The 14768-nt window shown below is 51.3% G+C and overlaps 1 protein-coding gene across 1 annotated transcript in view; it reads left to right on the top strand.

The window, feature by feature from the left end:
* The window catches only part of Pip4k2b (phosphatidylinositol-5-phosphate 4-kinase type 2 beta), a 34472-nt gene extending 20271 nt beyond the window's left edge, over nucleotides 1-14201 (top strand). The window contains exons 4-11 of the mRNA XM_051158449.1: nucleotides 4583-4735; nucleotides 6824-6970; nucleotides 8411-8449; nucleotides 8952-9065; nucleotides 11180-11438; nucleotides 11862-11965; nucleotides 13547-13668; nucleotides 13971-14201. Coding sequence (XP_051014406.1) covers nucleotides 4583-4735; nucleotides 6824-6970; nucleotides 8411-8449; nucleotides 8952-9065; nucleotides 11180-11438; nucleotides 11862-11965; nucleotides 13547-13627 — 897 coding nt within the window. The 3' untranslated portion in view covers nucleotides 13628-13668; nucleotides 13971-14201. The remainder of the gene's footprint in view (nucleotides 1-4582; nucleotides 4736-6823; nucleotides 6971-8410; nucleotides 8450-8951; nucleotides 9066-11179; nucleotides 11439-11861; nucleotides 11966-13546; nucleotides 13669-13970) is intronic.
* Nucleotides 14202-14768: the final 567 nt, after the last annotated feature.

Raw genomic sequence — 14768 nt, 5'->3', positions numbered from 1 at the left:
GGGTTAGGTATGGCAGGAGGGGTTAGGTATGGTAGGAGGGGTTAGGTATGGTAGGAGGGGTTAGGTATGGCAGGAGGGTTAGGTATGGTAGGAGGGGTTAGGTATGGCAGGAGGGTTAGGTATGGTAGGAGGGGTTAGGTATGGTAGGAGGGTTAGGTATGGTAGGAGGGGTTAGGTATGGCAGGAGGGTTAGGTATGGCAGGAGGGGTTAGGTATGGTAGGAGGGTTAGGTATGGTAGGAGGGGTTAGGTATGGTAGGCGGGGTTAGGTATGGCAGGAGGGTTAGGTATGGTAGGAGGGGTTAGGTATGGTAGGAGGGTTAGGTATGGTAGGAGGGGTTAGGTATGGTAGGAGGGTTAGGTATGGTAGGAGGGGTTAGGTATGGTAGGCGGGGTTAGGTATGGCAGGAGGGTTAGGTATGGTAGGAGGGTTAGGTATGGTAGGAGGGTTAGGTATGGTAGGAGGGGTTAGGTATGGCAGGAGGGTTAGGTATGGTAGGAGGGTTAGGTATGGTAGGAGGGGTTAGGTATGGCAGGAGGGTTAGGTATGGTAGGGGGGTTAGGTATGGTAGGAGGGTTAGGTATGGTAGGAGGGGTTAGGTATGGTAGGGGTTAGGTATGGTAGGTAGGGGTTAGGTAGGTATGGTCGAGGGGGGGTTAGGTATGGCAGGAGGGGTTAGGTATGGTAGGCGGGGGGTTAGGTATGGTAGGGGGTTAGGTATGGTAGGAGGGTTAGGTATGGTAGGAGGGTTAGGTCTATGTAGGAGGGGTTAGGTCTGGCAGGAGGGGTTAGGGGTATGGCAGGAGGTTATCTGGTAGGAGGGGTTAGGTATGGTAGGCGGGTAGGGTATGGTAGGAGGGTTAGGTATGGTAGGAGGGTTAGGTATGGTAGGAGGGGTTAGGTATGGCAGGAGGGTTAGGTATGGTAGGAGGGGTTAGGTATGGTAGGAGGGTTAGGTATGGCAGGGGGGGTTAGGTATGGTAGGAGGGGTTAGGTATGGTAGGAGGGGTTAGGTATGGTAGGAGGGTTAGGTATGGTAGGAGGGTTAGGTATGGCAGGGGGGTTAGGTTGGTAGGGGTTAGGTATGGTAGGAGGGTTAGGTATGGTAGGAGGGGTTAGGTACGGTAGGAGGGTTAGGTATGGTAGGAGGGGTTAGGTATGGTAGGAGGGGTTAGGTATGGTAGGAGGGTTAGGTATGGTAGGAGGGTTAGGTATGGTAGGAGGGTTAGGTATGGTAGGAGGGTTAGGTATGGTAGGAGGTTGGTATGGTAGGAGGGTTAGGTATGGCTAGGAGGGTTAGGTATGGTAGGAGGGTTAGAGTATGGTTAGGAGGGGTTAGGTATGGTAGGAGGGGTTAGGTATGGTAGGCGGGGTTAGGTATGGTAGGAGGGGTTAGGTATGGCAGGAGGGGTTAGGTATGGTAGGAGGGTTAGGTATGGTAGGAGGGGTTAGGTATGGTAGGAGGGGTTAGGTATGGTAGGCGGGGTTAGGTATGGTAGGCGGGGTTAGGTATGGCAGGAGGGGTTAGGTATGGCAGGAGGGGTTAGGTATGGCAGGGCCACTGCTGCCTTTGGAGCACGAGCTTGTCATAGAAGCCATTGGCCTAGTAGGAAAGTCAGTCAGAACAGCTGAGTCTGACTCAGCGGCGACGGCTCTGTGCCCTCTCAGCCTTACATGCCAAGCCCCTCCCTCCCTTCTTCCTTCCTTCCTTCCTTTCTTCTTCTTCTTCTTCTTCATTTGTTTGTGTGTTTGTTTTCTGTATCGGAGTGCCTTATCTGCATGCATATCTACACACCAGAAGAAGGCATCAGATCACATGATAGATGGTTGTGAGCCACCATGTGGTTGCTGGGAATTGAACTCAGGACCTCTGGAAGAACAGACATTGCTCTTAACCACTGAGCCATCTCTCCAGCCCCTTTGAGCCCCTTTCCTGGCACATAGCCTGCTAGTTAAGGTGGAAGAGACTTTCTTGGCCTTTAAGCAGTAGGACCATAGCTGACTTTTCTAGGCATTTGTGATGACATCACAGTGGATCAAAAACCAATGCCTAAACCTTGGAAAGCACTGTTGAAAACATTGTAGAGTTCACAGGGGTGGGATGAGACTGGCAGGAACCTTCCCCTCCTCCTCCACTGTGGAGGGAAGTGTCCTGAGGAGGAGGAAAGAGTAGATGCCAGGCTTAAGCCCGAGGGACGGTCCGTGGCTGAGAAGTCCCGAGGTTGGTTCCAGCCGCTCTGCTGGGACCAAACCCCGAACCGAGGCGTAACCTGAATGGAGTCTGCCTTTCTGAAAATTGCTCGCCAGTTTTGCTACCCTAGGTTACTTGGCTCTGTTCCTCCCACTGTGGTTTGTCCCCTGTCCCTGCTGTCTCACCACATCCTCTCTGTGTCGGCATCATAACCTCCAATAGGCTTTCCGGCACCTGACTCTGCTCCAGGCTGAAGTGAGCAGTGTGGACGGTGCTGTTGGGGGCAGGGGGCCTCTTAGCTTGCGCGCTCCCGGATGCCAGTGGACACAAGGCGACAGCTGTGTATCTGCTACTGCAGGACCAGGCAGGGAGAGGGTACAGCTCACAGCCTACTCACCTTTTGGCTTGGGGACTCATAGAACACGCTTCATTAACTTAGCGGCTTTACTGCAGAAAGCCGAGCTCCTTCTCGTATGAAGAGGCTACCCAGTGAAGGCAGTGCTGGTCCTCCACAAGTTTCTGTCGCTCATTTGATTTTTGAGCTCATTATAGAGCATTGGCTGTCCTAGAACCCATTATGTAGACCAGGCTAGCCTTGAATTCACAGAGATCCACCTGCCTCTGCCTCCCGAGTACTGAGATTAAAGATGTGTGCCAACCACACCTTGCCCCTCCCCCACTTTTTTTTTTTAAAGATTTATTTATTATTAATACAGTATTCATACCAGAAGAGGGCCCAGATTGCATTATAGATGGTTATGAACCACCATGTGGTTGCTGGGAATTGAACTCAGGACCTTTGGAAGAACAGACAGTGTTCTTAACCTCTGAGCCATCTCTCCAGCCCCCCCACTTTTTTTTTTTTTTAAGATTTATTTTTACTTTTAACACTGGGTGTGTCTTTGTGTGGGTATGTGTATATGAGTGCGGGTGCCCATGGATTTCCCCTGGAATAGGAGTTACTGTTAAGTGCTGGGGGTCAAACTTCAGTTTCCTGAAAGATCGGTATGCACCTCAAACCGCTAAGCCCTCTCTCCAGCCCCTCCCGAGGGTTCAGTGAGGTTGTGTTAAGTGACCAAGTAGGACTTCATGAGGTGAGGAAGGGCTGGGCAAAGGGCGTTTCTGTGAGCTGATCCCCAGTGGTGGATTCTAAGAACCTGGGCAGAAGAGATCTCGCCTCTGTCTTACTTCCCAATGTCCACCTGTCCCGTCCCCCCATGTTCTGTGTGCTTCTGTGTCTGAGCATAATGGGGGACAGGTCTTGAGGAGGACCAGAGATAGAGCCACAGAGGCTCCTAGCCTGCCTTCCATCATGCACCGATGAGTGAGGGCCACATGAGGGAGGCAGTGGAAGAGAGATGAAACCAACTTCTCTCCTTAGGAGGGGTCATCAAGTGATGGAGTCAGTACAGAGAGAAAGAAGCATGTGTGTGTCCTCGCTCCCTGGGGTGGGGCCTCCTGAGCCCTTCCTAAGCTTTGTTACGTAAGAGACTCAGTGGTCCTCTTGGTTTGTCTCCCTGGGTTCCGAGTGGGGAAACTTAAATGGCTTACTGGAGGCCACACTGCTTGTGAGGGTCAAGATTAGGACTTGGTCTCCTCGAACTGGGCAGTAATGGCACACACCTTTAATCCCAGCACTCAGGGAAGCAGAGGCAGGTGGATCTTTGTAAGTTTGAGGCCAACCTGGTCTACAAAATGAGTCCAGGACAGCCAAGGCTACACGGAGAATCCTATCTCAAAAAACCAAAAAAAAAAAAAAGAAAGAAAGAAAGAAAGGAAAGAAAGGGCTGAAGGGATGGCTCAGGGGTTAAGAGCACTGTCAGCTCCTCCAGAGATCCTGAGTTCAATTTCCAGCAACCACATGGTGGCTCACAACCATCTATAATGAGATCTGATGCCCTCTTCTGGCACGCATGAGTATATGCAGACAGAGCACTATATACATAATAATAAATAAATTTAAAAAAATACATTAAAACAAAACAAAAACCTTGCTCGCTTCACATCAAGGTAGTTGTAGTTTTTAGATCAGCTTTCTGGGTCAGAACTGACAGACACGTCATAACGTCCACACACGGCCTAGGTGTCTGAGGTCAAAGATGAGAGCAATTCTCATCATACGGAGAAAAATGTATAGAAGGATGTGAACATATCAAGAGAAAATGGGTCAGGAAATGTCTACCTGGAGACCTCTGTCTTGGTGTTTGTCGGTCCTTAAGCCATTTAGTCTGTAGAAGATTCCAAGTTGAAGCCAGAACCTTAGGAATGGAGAGGTAGCTGAGCACTAGGGCACATGCCCAGTGTGTGAAAAGCACTGTGGGAAGAAAAAGGGAAAAAAAAATATTACTGTGTTCCTCATCAAAACCAACTGTTGTTGTTTGGACTCCTCAGAACTCAGTGACACGCAGTGCTCCCATCAACAGTGACAGCCAGGGCAGGTGTGGCACACGGTTCCTCACCACCTATGACCGGCGTTTTGTCATCAAGACTGTGTCAAGTGAGGATGTGGCCGAGATGCACAACATCCTAAAGAAATACCACCAGGTACGGTGAGTCCCAGGGGATGGGTTGGGAGAGGGAAAGAGAATTCCAGTGGGGCTTGGTGGGGAGGCGGGGCCCAGTCTGGGGATGACGGGTGCTTCCCGGTATAGTAGTTCCTTTTTGCATTGCTGTGGCAAAACACCTGAGGGAAACGGCGAGACACAAGCAAGTGGATCTCTGTGAGTTCAAGGCCAGCCTGGTCTACAAAGCGAGTCCAAGACAGCCAAGGCTAACACAGAGAAACCTGTCTAGAAAAACCAAACCAACCAAACAAAAACAGTCCCTCCTACTGTTTAATTCCTGTCAGCTGGTTTCTTGCTCCACCTCTTGACCTAGGGTTAACTTTATTAAATCCTGTGTACAGAAATATCTTGGATTAAATGTGTGTGTTAAGGCTCAACCAGACCAAACAAAAGAGAAGTTTTTACAGTTCGCAGTGTCGGGATCACAGTGGGGTCAGGTATCTGCAGCATTACTTCCTTCAGCAAGGCCACGCCCTCTAAGCCAACCCAAACAAATGCCACCAGCTGAGGACCAGGCATCCAGACATCTGAACCTGTGAGGGACATTCTCATCTGGACCACCGCATGGTGAGAAGAGAGAGAGAATTGATTCCTACAAGTTGTCCTCTGGCTTCCACAGGCATGCAGTACATGGGTGACCAACCAGTCAATCAGCCAAGTGTAATAAAAATAAAAAAGAGGAAGGATCTGTTTTGGCTCGTGGTTTCGAAGAGCCCAGTCCCTGTGCCTCATGTGCTTGGGCAGAGTATTAAAGTGCTGGAAATGTGTAGCAAGGAAGTGGCTAGAGCAGGCACTGCTCCTAAGGACATGTCCCAGATACCAGCCTGCTCCCACCCCTTAGCCTTCCCCATATGCCGTCATGCTATGGTTACATTAGTAGATTAGCTCATTCCTTAGGTCTGGCCCGCATGATCTTATTGGCTCTGAGTCTGGAATATATCCTGTGTCCCCAGAGGTGTGTTGTATGACCTCTTACATACCTTTCTAAAAAATAATTTATGTGTATGGGTGCTGGGGAGATGGCTCAGAGGTTAAGAGCACTGTCTCTTCTTCCAGAGGTCCTGAGTTCAGTTGCCAACAACCACATGGTGGCTCACAACCATATATAATGAGATCTGGTGCCCTCTTTTAGTGGGCAGGCACACATGCAGGCACAATGTTGTATACATAATAAATAAATAAATAAATCTTTTTTTTTTTTAAGTTTATGTTTATGGGTGTTTTACCTACAAATATGTATATGCACCATATATGAACATGCTGCCCAGAGAGGCCAAAAGAGAGTGTCACAACCCCTGGAACTGGAGGTACAGACAGTTGTGAGCTGCCATGTGGGTGCTGGGGTTTGAAGCCAGACTCTCGAGAAGAGAGCAAATGCTCGTATCCAGAGTCATCTCCCTCATTCTCTCTTAGATGCTTCCAGACCAGCTGAGTTACAGTCGGAGGTAAAGCATTACTCTGGTCACTAGGCAAAGAGAAGGAGCAAAGGGAACTTCTGACCTTCAGTGTGACAGCGGAAGCCTTGGGTTTTAAACTACGCTGTCAGCCGGGCAGTGGTGGCGCACACCTTTAATCCCAGCCCTCGGGAGGCAGAAGCAGGTAGATCGCCGTGAGTTCGAGACCAGCCTGGTCTACAAAGCAAGTCTAGGAAGGACTATGCTGTAGTCAGAGCTGTGAATACAGAGCCCTTTGGCTCTCCTGAAGTCCTCTAGAACAGCCCACCCTCTTAACCACTGGACTCTGCCTCTCCAGCCCCAACAGAGCCTGCTTTGAAAACCACTAGTTGAGGCAGGCGGTGGTGACGCACACCTCTAATCCCAGCACTCAGGAGGTAGAGACAGGAGGATCTATGTGAGTTCAAGGCCAGCCTGGTCTACAGAGGGAGTTCCAGGACAGCCAGGGCTAAAACAGAAACCCTGTCTTGAAAAACAAAAAGACACAAACAAAACCCCCAACAACGACAACAACAAAAAGAAAACCCCGTGGTAGGAGCTCAGAGAGCATCTTGGCCTGGCAGAGGCGCTTTCCTGCCCCTGAGCCTTCCCTCTCTCCCTGTGTTCCATTCTAGTTCATAGTGGAGTGCCATGGCAACACCCTATTGCCGCAGTTCCTGGGCATGTACCGCCTGACCGTGGATGGCGTGGAAACCTACATGGTGGTCACCAGGAATGTGTTCAGTCATCGGCTGACTGTACATCGCAAATACGACCTCAAGGTAAAGGGCTGTGTGTGTCCCTGCCCCTGCGTGTCCGCTGTTCCTCCAAGTCTATGTACTGGGAAGGGAAGTACGCCTTTAGTGGCACAGACAACCCTAGAGTTGGTGTGCCTAACTATTGTAGACCTACAGCTATTTGACGCCGAGGTGACAGTTATTTAAGCCCTAGGCATACCATATGGGTGTGACAGTCGACGCTGTTTAGTTTCTGACTGTGGGATGTGCACACCGAGGGCAGCAGAGTGGGGACAGGCTGTGCGGATGCACACACTCTGCTTTATGTCCAGGCACCGTGAAGTGACCGAACGAATGGGTTCCTACACACCAAGAAGGAGGCGCTTATGGCTACGAAGCAGGGCACTCTGCTGTCCTTGAGCCTGGACTCTGTCACCTCCCGTTGCTGTCCTCTCCCTCTGCTGTGGCAGCACTCGTCTCCTTGGCATCCCCACAGTCCTTCCCCTCCCCCTAGCCAGGATTTCATGTATTCTGTCTAAATAGTCTGTCCTCCCCCCACCCACCCCCCGCAACAGCCCTGTGCTCCTCCACACCTCCTCTTTCCCCTAAAAAAAAAAAAAAAAAAGTTCCTACTTCCCTTTCAGAAGTAGGCCTGGCCACTACTGCTCATCCACAGTCCAGGCCCTGCCTCCCCTTTCATGCTTAGAGTTCCTCCTCCTGTACCACTTAGCACCGTTGTGATGAGGGACTTGGCCACTGCTCTGAGGACGGTTCGTGAGAGTGGGAACTGAGGTATCCAGGGCGATCTTGTTTACTGAGCATCTTGCCATGTCTTTTAGTCATAGTCAGCCCAAGAAATGGCTGTGCTAGAGTGGGCCGTGTCTGCCTTCTGGCTCCCCTCAGACACTCCCCAGCCTACTTGCATTTGCTTGCTAACTGTATCTAGTGTCTAGTGTCCATTTGCTTGCTCAAAGAAGTTGGCCCCTCAGGGGCTAATGGGATGGCTCAGTGGGTTAAGAGCCCTCTGTGAAAGCCTGAGGACCAAAGTTCAGTCCCCAGCATCCACATAAAAAGCCAAGCATGAGGTTGTTCACTTCTGATCCCAGTACAGGAGGGATGCTCAGGCTTGCCTTCACACCAGTCCAGCGAACTCTGTGAGCTCCTAGCTCAGTAAGAGGCTCTGTCTCAAAACAAACAGACAGGTGCAGGGTCAGGCCCAGCACTTGGGAGATAGAGGCAGGCAGAGCCTTGTGAGTTGGAGGCTAGCCTGGTCTACATAGTGAGTTCCAGGGCAGGCAGGACTACATATGGAAAGTCTATGCCAAAAAACCACCAAAAAAAAAAAAAAAAAAAAAAGCAGAAGATGACACTTGACACTTGACATCACCTCTGGCTCCAGTACACACATGCACGTATGTTGCACACATGTGCATCTGCAAAAGGGGTTTGCCTCAGCGTGACCTCTGACGGCTCTTGTCTTTCCAGGGTTCTACTGTTGCCAGAGAAGCGAGTGACAAGGAAAAGGTATGGCGATGCTGAGCAAAGGTGAAAGGGTCACTTGTCACCTTCTGTTGGCCATCTGTCACCTCTTCTGTGACCGCCCCCCCCCCCCAGCTTCCCCAAACATGCAGCCTGTTACCATGAAACGTTCTGTGTCATTAAGCACCTGCCTGCCTGTCCTTGGCGCACTCAGCGTTTCATTTCTGCCTTTGCTGGGTCCTTTGTAGTTCTGCTGGGGTGGAGAATGTGTCTGTGCTGTAGTCCAGCCTGAACCACTCAGGAGCTTCTGTGCTCTGGTGGCGTCCAGCCTCAGAGGAGAGGATCCTTCCCTCGGCCCTCACTGGCTGATACGCATCACGTGTGCTGTCGTTGGCTGTCCCATACTCACCTCTCCGCTTCTGTGCTGCGGCTGAGTCTGTGTCAAAGCCCTCTGCCCACTCCGCACACTGCTCGCAGCAGAACAGCCATTCTGCCTGGCCGAGCGAGTTGCCCTGCCTTAACTGGACCCTGCTGATTGCTCTCCCAGGCCAAGGAGTTGCCAACATTCAAAGATAACGACTTCCTCAATGAAGGGCAGAAGTTGCACGTGGGAGAAGAGAGTAAAAAGAACTTCCTGGAAAAACTGAAGCGGGACGTTGAGGTACTAGCTAACCTTTGTCTTCATCCTGTTTCCAGATCAAGAACCTCTTTTTTTTTTTTTTGGTTTTTCGAGACAGGGTTTCTCTGTGTAGCCTTGGCCATCCTGGACTCACTTTGTAGACCAGGCTGGCCTCGAACTCACAGCGATCCGTCTGCCTCTGCCTCCCAAGTGCTGGGATTAAAGGCTCTCAAGAACCTCTTTAACCCTCAGAACACAGGGAACTCCTGGTTCCCAGGAGTGCAGTGAAAGGCTGGTGGGTTGGGCGGTATCAGTGGTGTCAGCATGGGTCACAGGTAAAACCCGTACAGATGGGCATTCCATAGAGTCACACTGCATCAGTTATGTTTCTGTTGCTCTGACAAGGCAACATAGAAAAGGAAGTGTTTAGCTGGGCTTATGGTTTCAAAGGGTACAGTCCATGATAGTGGAGCAGAGGCAGGGTGGCAGCAACAGCTGAGCGCCTACGAGTACCCACAGGCAGGAGGCAGAGTTTGGTGGGAATGGCACAGTCCTCAAAGCCCACCTCAGTGACACGCCACCTCCAAGAAGGCCACACCCCCTGATCCTTCCCAAACAGGTTCGCCAACTGGGGACCAAGTATGCAACCCTCTGAGCCCATGAGGACCAGTCTCATTCAAACCTCCTGACATATCATTTTACTGGTGGGGCATTTGGAACCCAGTATGGAGTGTTTCCTCCCTGTATCCTTACTAGTTTCTCTGACACATGGTGCTCCCATAGTGGTAGGGCATCTAGCATTATCACAGTGACTGGAAACCAGCTGTTAAGGTCCTACACACACACACACACACACACACACTCTCTCTCTCTCTCTCTCTCTCTCTCTCTCTGACTCCCTATTTCCCTAGGGGAGGGTCCAGAATTCTTCCCTGGTCCACACGTCATCTTTTGACCTTCAACAGAGTGGTGGGCTAGGACTGCCTTTTTGTTTGCTTGCTTTATTATTTGTGTGTGTGCGTGCGCGCGCATGCACCATCTATCTTTGAGTACCTGAGTTTGTGCAGGTGCCTGTGTGTGGAGGCCCAAGAGGATGTCTGAACGCCTGGATCTGGAGTTACAGGCAGTTGTGAGCTGTTTGATGGGGGTGCTGGGGACTGAACCCAGGTCCGCTTGCAGGAGCAGCTAGTGCTTTTTTGTTTTGTTCTTGTTTTTCAAGACAGGGTTTCTCTGTGTAATAGTCCTGGTTGTCCTGGAACTCTCTTTGTAGGCCAGGCTGGCCTCGAACTCAAAGAAATCTGCCTGCCTCTGCCTCCAGAGTGCTGGGATTAAAACTGTGCATAACCACACTTATCTTAAAAAAAAAAAAGTCTTAGTCCCAGCCTGCTTTATTGGCTTAGGACTCAGCATCAGTTGAGAATTGTGGTTTGAGGGGAACTGCAGTGTTGCACCAATCTTCCCCCCCTCTTCCACAGTGCAGCATGCATGCCTTTATGTCTTTCCTCAGACGCAACCATGGCCTCAGTTGGTCCGAGACCATTCTGGGGTGTGCCTCCCTCAGGCAGTGAGCACTTTGCTCCTTACCTGTGGAGGAATGCTGAGTGGATGTAACAACTGTCAATAAAGGCTGTTTAGCCAATCAGCTGGGCAGAAGGACAGGGAGTGGAGGCGGGACCTCCTGGAGGATCAGGAGGATTGTCAGTTGACTGTGTAGAAGGACAGAGGGGAAAATGGCCGGTGCATCACCGTAGTGGCAAATGCTTGGGGTATATGTATTATATATCAGTTTAAGTAGTTTATGTTAGCTTAGGAGTAGATTTGTAGTAGTGCCAGCATAGTGCTGGCAGCTTTAAGCTACGCTTCAGACTCTGTGTCTTTTATTAGCCGTCTTAGGCCGAACCAATACATTTTTAATGTAACACTTACCCCACAGTCCCGTGCTTGTCCTCAGGGACTCCTGTCACCCCCACTGCCAGCCTTACACGTTCTTGGCCTGCTGAGTGAGTGCCTCACCTTAGACACCACTCTCATGGTAGAGACTACGGTGTCGTAGTCAGCGTAGAGATGAATCCAAAGGACAGCTTTCTCTCTCTGGGTACCCCTGGGGACATCCCATATGACCCCTTCCTTCCATCTTTCCGTTGTCACCTCTCTAGTTCCTGGCCCAGCTGAAGATCATGGACTACAGTCTTCTGGTGGGCATCCATGACGTAGACCGGGCAGAGCAGGAGGAGATGGAGGTAGAAGAGCGGGCAGAGGACGAAGAGTGTGAGAACGAGGGCACGGGCGGCACCCTGCTCTGCTCCTACGGCACGCCCCCTGACAGCCCCGGCAACCTCCTCAGCTTCCCCCGGTTCTTTGGCCCCGGCGAGTTCGACCCTTCTGTGGACGTCTATGCCATGAAAAGCCATGAAAGTAAGAGCTTTGTGCCGCTCTGCCCGGCCAGCACTCAATGCTCCTGCTCAGTGTTGGGGTTTAGGGCATCCATCTTCCCACCTCATACATTGGTGACTTGCCACCTCTTGCCTCCAGGCTTCTATTTCCGGTCACCCTGAGAACTGGAACCTGGGGTCCATTCTCTTATGTCTTGTGTCACTTCTCTGGCTGGCCTGGGTGATGAGACACAGTTCATGGGAAGGACAGACCTTTTCATAGTGTTGCTTTGGCCCCACGGAGTGGCTGAAGGTCAAAGGAGTCAAAGGAGACACAACTCTAAGTGAGCCCTTTGCTCCCTGAGCCCAGAATGACAGAGGAGCTCTAAACCTTGGATCCAGGGGTTATGGGTGTGCCCCAGGGGTTATGGGTATGCCCCAGACCCTTGTTCTCTTCTCCATATAGGTGCCCCCAAGAAGGAGGTCTATTTCATGGCCGTCATTGATATTCTCACCCCGTATGATGCTAAGAAGAAAGCTGCACATGCTGCCAAAACAGTAAAACATGGGGTGAGTCCTCAGTCTTCTTCCAACACAGTACCCCTCACCCCGCCTTCCCGATAGAGAAGAGCAGCCTGGCTGCCTCGCCTGGCGCTCCATGCTTCCCCACCTGGCCCCCGGCTGGCCAGATAAGAGACACAGCTTGTTTTGCCCAGGAGTTGTCAGACCTTTCCCCTGGGGCCCGGCTTGCTGTGCATCTCCTCAGCTAGCCAAGAATAGCTCTGTTTACATGTTCACGGTGCTTGCTCCCCACAGGCTGGCTCCCCACACGCTGCCCCCCCCCCCAGAGAGACCTTCGCCTTTCCACATCTTCAGTGGGTACATCACTTAGAGGAGGGAGAGCCCAAGAGAACTCTTCCCTGCCCCCCCCCCCCCACGGTGTTTCTCTGTTGTAGCCCTGGCTGACCTGGACTTGCTTTGTAGACCAGGCCGGCCTCAAACTCACAGGGATCCACCTGCCTCTGCCTCCTGAGTGCTGGGATTAAAGGTGTGCGCCACCACTGTCTGGCCCAAGAGAACTCTCACATGGCACATAAGTCACTTCCTGAGGTGGCCTGCCCAGCCTGGTGATCCCCAATGTTGAATAACAGGCTCATGGCCTAATGACACATCAGTGCTCGGGACGCTGAGGCAAGAAAACTATATAAACTGAGGGTCAGCACAGGCCAGATCCAAAACAGCCCTTTAAAGAAATGGGTTTTTTTTTTGTCTAAGGCAGGTTCTCAACCTATGGGTCAAAACCCCTTTAGGGGTCAAACTATCTTCTCACAGGGGTCATGTATCAGATATTTGTATTACTATTCATAACAGTAGTAAAATTAGTCTTGAAATAACAAAAAGAATTTTATGGTCGCGGGTCACTACAGCATGAGGAAGTGTATTAAAGGGCCGCACCATTAGGAACGTTGAAACCCACTACTCTAAAATTTTTGCCAGGCATGGTGGCGCATGCCTGTAGTCCCAGCACTCAGGAGGCAGAGGCAGGTGGATTGCCGTGAGTTTGAGGCCAGCCTCTTCTACAAGGAGAGTTCCAGGACAGGCAGGGCTACACAGAGAAACCCTGTCTCGAAAAACCAATAAATAAATACATATAGCCGGGCGTGGTGGCGCACGCCTTTAATCCCAGCACTCGGGAGGCAGAGGCAGGCGGATCGCTGTGAGTTCGAGGCCAGCCTGGTCTACAAAGTGAGTCCAGGATGGCCAAGGCTACACAGAGAAACCCTGCCTCGAAAAAACAAAACAAAAAAATAAATAAATAAATAAATACATATATAATAAAATAAAATAAGCCGGGCGTGGTGGTGTCACACGACTTTAATCCCAGTACTCGGGAGGCAGAGGCAGGCGGATCGCTGTGAGTTCAAGGCCAGCCTGGTCTACAAAGTGAGTCCCGGCCAGCCAGGGCTACACAGAGAAACCCTGTCTCAAAAAAAGAAAAAAAAAAAAAGGAGTTTAGCCGGACATGGTGGTGCACGCCTTTAATCACGTCTCGGCGGTCGCTTTCCAGTTTCTGCCTCTCAGTTCTCACATCCCTGTCTCCTGCTCAGGCCAAGCCTCTGACCAGAGTTCGTCGTATCTTATGTGTTCTAGGCAGGGGCTGAGATCTCCACTGTGAACCCGGAGCAGTACTCGAAACGCTTCAATGAGTTCATGTCTAACATCCTGACGTAGTCGTGTGTACCTCCTGCCGGAGCCAGACTGCTGGACAAGGGGTCGGGGATCGGGAGAGGGAGAGGGTGTTTTTGGGCTTCAAGGGAGGGTGGGGAGCAGAGTGGGGGTCAAGAGGGCTTTAGTAAAGGGACTGCAGCCTGCCTGCAACACAAAGCAGCTCTAGCAGGAAGGGAGGGGGCGTGCTGGTTGTACGCCTTACTTCCGGGCACCCTTGACACGCCCCTTTTGTCCCTGTTTAAAACGGGGTTCCCTCTTGGGTATCTTGTTACCTTCTATGATACCTTGGGGCTGGAGTTTACTTTGTGGGTTCATTTGGGTTTGTTTCTTAAATTCATTGCTCCAGGTTTGCTATTTATAAATGCTGTATGTCATCGCCCCAGCTGCCCTCCCTATTCCTATCAGGCATCAGTTCACTTCAGTTAAGGCCAGCACATGTGCCGCGAACAGCAGTTGCTCTGACGACGCCACGAAGAGGAGGTCAGACAGCGCAGCCAGCCACGCTTTGATCTCACCTAAATGGGCATTTTTAATTTCCTGGAGCATTGTGCATAATCCCCTCCATGTTTCCGCCTTGGATCCAAGTGAAATGTTAAATTCACTCCTCCATCCTGTCCTCACGGAAGAACCCTGCGGGTTGGACCCGAGTCAGAGGCCTCAGAGGGGAAATAGGTTCACCTTCATGCCATGGTGAGTGACCAGAAAGCAGCTGTGCCCTCAGACAGCCGGTTAGCAAGGAGCCCAGCGATCACTACCCAAGCCAGCTGCGCCTCTGACTGGAACTCTGATGTCTGTCAAGCCCTCCTCCCACTGGCTCAAGGGGAACTAAGAAAGCATCTTTCCATTTATCGGGACCCCTGTGCCTGAGTGGCTGTTTCCCTTTGGGAAAAATCCCAGAAACTAATATGTGTGAAACGGGGTCATGCGCATCATCCATATCCTAACCCCCCGACCTTTGGGTACAGTCATCTGTAACCCACATGTGGTCGGGGCCGGAGCACCTGAGTGCTCATGCAGAGACGCCACTCCAAGCCCCGGCCTGCCGTGCAGGTGTCTGGCTCCCTGTGCCTGTGACTTCTCACCTGGACAGCTTTAGCCAGCAAGGTGCTCCACCTGAGCTTACCTGAGTCACTTGAGGATGTGA

The sequence above is a fragment of the Acomys russatus genome, chromosome 16 (assembly GCF_903995435.1).
Source record: "Acomys russatus chromosome 16, mAcoRus1.1, whole genome shotgun sequence".
NCBI lineage: Eukaryota > Metazoa > Chordata > Mammalia > Rodentia > Muridae > Acomys > Acomys russatus.
The sequence above is the reverse complement of the archived record's forward strand: the minus strand, read 5'-3'. Positions and strand labels throughout refer to the sequence as shown.